At 36.8% G+C, this 3,751-nt stretch overlaps 1 protein-coding gene across 1 annotated transcript; it reads right to left on the reverse strand.

The window, feature by feature from the left end:
- Positions 1-1,155: 1,155 nt before the first annotated feature.
- LOC100242954 (flavonoid 3'-monooxygenase CYP75B137) lies at positions 1,156-3,328 on the reverse strand. Its single transcript, XM_059743378.1, has 2 exons — positions 2,339-3,328; positions 1,156-1,770 (listed from the first exon to the last, which is right to left on the reverse strand). The coding sequence occupies exons 1-2, from the start codon at positions 3,326-3,328 to the stop codon at positions 1,156-1,158; spliced, it is 1,605 nt and encodes a 534-aa protein (XP_059599361.1).
- Positions 3,329-3,751: the final 423 nt, after the last annotated feature.

A 3,751-nucleotide genomic window follows, 5' to 3' on the forward strand; every position in this document is an offset into this window, starting at 1 on the left:
ATAATGATTATTTATTTATTTACTTTATGTAATTGAAGATCATTTTTGGTATTTTTGACAAATATTTTCTTCCATGGTCTTTGGGGGATTTTTTTTCCACTTTTTCCCTTACCATTTAGGATACTTATTATATTAAGTGATCCTTTACGGTTCTTTAACACCTCCAACCTATCCTATTTGATAAGTTTCCCTAGTCAAAATTGGTAACAAGAGAGAGTACAATGGTGATGTTGCATAAAATTACACTTTATGCTAGCTCATTCTTCATTGGCTAATTAAAAATGCAAACAAGAGATCTTGGGAAAGTTTATTTTTTTTTTAGTGTAAACGAGATGGGGCTTATAGATCATAGGTTTAGAGCAAGGGGCTATGAATCATTTTGTCAAAAATGGAGATGGCAATGGCTATATTTTTTTGGTATTTGTCTTGTCTCTAATAGGCGGGGTTTGAGAGAAGCTTAAAGTAATTAGGAATGGTTTTGGGAAATTTTTTTAAAACTCAAAAGGATGAATTCAAATATGTCCTTGTCTTAACCCAGTTATATAATTTATTGTAAATTATTTACAAATACTGACATAACTTTAAAAACTATGAAGCAATAACAACTAAAAACTTTTGTGATTATCCATTTTAAACATGTTTTTCGCACAAAAATAATCATAATTTAAAGTTGGATTTTTGTTATAAAAAAAAAATCTTCTATTTACTAATTGAATGATTCCTTTCTTATTACTTTTACATGCCAATAAAAAGTCTTATAGTGATAAACATACTGTAACATCTTAATTGAAATAAGTAGGGAAAGGAAAGTTCATTGATTTAGGTTACTTTATATGGGGCTTATAGATCATAGATTTAGAGCATGGGGCTATGAATAGCTCTGTCAGAAATAGGGATGGTAATAGCTTGTTTGGGATATCCGTTCATCCTAGCCAGTAGGGTGAGGTTTCAGAGAAGCTTATACGAGCTAGAGACAGGTTTGGAAAAATTTGTTAAAACCCGGATTGGATTCTGCTTTGGATATTGCTCTCTCTCTCTCTCTCTCTCTCTCTCTAGTTATGAGAGTAGAAACAAACTTTTATTAGAGAAATTCCGAAGTGCATTACATATGCCCTAACATTGTTAAAATATTCTTTCACTTGGATCATAATGGCCTTAATTGGACAATCTTGCAGTTGGAATGGCGAGAAGTGGCTCACTTTTCTTCAAAACGATTCCAAACCTCTCCTCCAAATCAACGCTTGTCCTCCCATCAGGTAATTTCCAATCAAAGGAATGTAAAAGAGAAGCCAAAACATATAGCAGCATCTTTTCAGCTAGAGGTAAGCCAGCACAAATCCTCCTCCCTGACCCAAATGGCATAAAGTTGAAATTGTTGCCTTTGTAGTCGGCACTAGCAGCATCTTCCAAGAACCTCTCTGGTATAAACTCCAATGGATGCTCCCAGACCTCGGGGTTTCTTTGCATTGCCCATGCATTGAAGAGTATCCGCGAGCCCTTTGGGATAGTGTACCCGGAAATGATGCAAGACGTACTAGGAGAGTGTGGGACTAGGAGCGGCAGCGGGGGATGCAAACGGAGGGTTTCCTTTATGACTGCATCCAAGTAGGGCAGTTGGAAGAGATGAGACTCTTCTACAATGTTCTCATTTCCTACTACTTTTTCCAATTCTTCTTGGGCTTTTTGCATTGTCTGTGGGTGTTGAAGCAGTTCTGCCATTGCCCACTCCACTGTGATGGACGATGTGTCTGTTGCACCAACGACTATGTCCTAATAACACAAAATTAAGTTAAAATACTAAGCACCATATGACATTGGGCATTTGCCCAAGAAGTGATAATGTGCAAAAATGATGTCCAATGCTAAGTACATGGCAGATGGTCAATTATATTGAGTGCCAAGTTCATGAATTCATCCCCATTAAAAGAATAATTCTAGCTAGGTTCAGAAGAACTCATTCTTTAACAGAAAACACCTTCACTAGTATTAATACTTTAAGAAGTGATCATTTGGGAAACCGAGAGCAAAATAAAAAAAAAATTAATTAATTGATATAATTTTGTCAATGCAGTGACTTATACTTTAAGAAAGGCTTAATCAATGAACATTTGGGAGCGTGGCCAATTTTGTATAGAATAAAAAATCATTTGCCAGATCGAATAACCTAAACCATGGCGTTTGAAAGATATGAGCCAGTTCATGGTTTTCATCAGCAGATGGTTGAATGATTCTTTTTTTTGTGGCAGCAAAACTGAAAATTATTTTTCTTAGAAACATTTTCTTGACTCATAACGAACCCTTTTCCCATATGTTGAGTTTTTAAGGAATAGTAATATACCATGAACAAAGCCTTCAGCTGGGTGATGGAGACCGAGGTTTTATCATCTCCTTGATGCATCAGCTCCAACATAAACTGCAGGAAGTCCTTGCTTTCCTTGCTCTTGTTCTTGCCTCCTCCATCAGCTCCATCCAATTGTGTCCTCTGAGCAATCAGGGATTCGAAAATCCTATCAAACCACAAAACAAGCTTTTTCACCCTTGATTCAATTCCTTGGAGATCAAACCATGCAAGAGCAGGAAAAAGATCAGAAATATTAGGTTTTCCCATCAATCCAACCATCTCCACAATGACTCGTCTAAACTCCATTCCAATTCGACTCCTATCCTCACCATGAAGTGTTCCACCCCATAACATGCTTGTTACAACATTTAATACAGTTAGAAACATTTGATCCCCCATATTAATTGGTGTCCCCACCTTTCCATACACGTCCCTCACCATTTCTTGCACCTCTCTTCTCCTAAGTGCAGAACAAGCATCAAGGCTTGCGCTGCTCATCATTTCTTGGACAAAAACTTTGCGTAGTTTACGCCATTCGGGGCTATAATGACTCCAGGCTATGTCTTGCCCCCCATATGTGAGGGCTAATGCAGAAATAGGTACATCACGGTTAGCAAAAATCACATCGTGATCTTTGAGAATTTCTTTGGCCACGGAAGACGAGCTTATCACAATGCAAGTCTTGCTGCCTAGCTGAAGCTTGAAAATGGGACCATAGAGTTGGGACAACTTGGAGAAGTACCGATGAAGATCAGGCTCAATGAAGAGAAGGTTTCCCAGCAACGGCAAGCCTCTTGGGCCGGGTGGCAAGGGTGGGAGGCCTCTACTTGCTTTCTTGATGAGCCAGGCATACCAAGAAATGGCAATTGCTGCAGTCGAAAGGGCGGCCACTACTCGAAAAATGGTGTTTTCAGTGAGTCCATCCCACCACCACGACCAGCCTTCAGAGACTAAGTTCACAAGGTTCCTGAGAAGAACTGCAATCATGTTTGCTGAAGAATAGAGCTTGGGAAGAAGTAAAATAGAGGCTCTATATATCATCGAGCTTGGATTATTCCTTTTGCGATTCTTGTAAGTTGATGGCCTAACAAGGACAATTATTATATAAACACAAGCAACTCGCGTACTTACGAGAATCGATACAAATAAATAAAAAAGGAGGTTATTTCTTTAAACTTAATACTTATTATTTAATAATTTAAAATATTGATTTAAAGTTGAATTATGTTTAAGTTATTAATTTAAAATTTATTATTTAATTTTTACTTTTAAATATTAAAGTTGTTTGATAAAATTTATTTTAAATCATCAAATTGACATATTTATCTATATAAATTAAACTTAGGATAAAAGAGATCAATTAACAATGAAAGTCGTGCAATAGTAAAAGAGATCGTTAAGGTAATTAAG

This window comes from Vitis vinifera, chromosome 16 (genome assembly GCF_030704535.1).
Source record: "Vitis vinifera cultivar Pinot Noir 40024 chromosome 16, ASM3070453v1".
In the NCBI taxonomy this organism is placed as follows: domain Eukaryota; kingdom Viridiplantae; phylum Streptophyta; class Magnoliopsida; order Vitales; family Vitaceae; genus Vitis; species Vitis vinifera.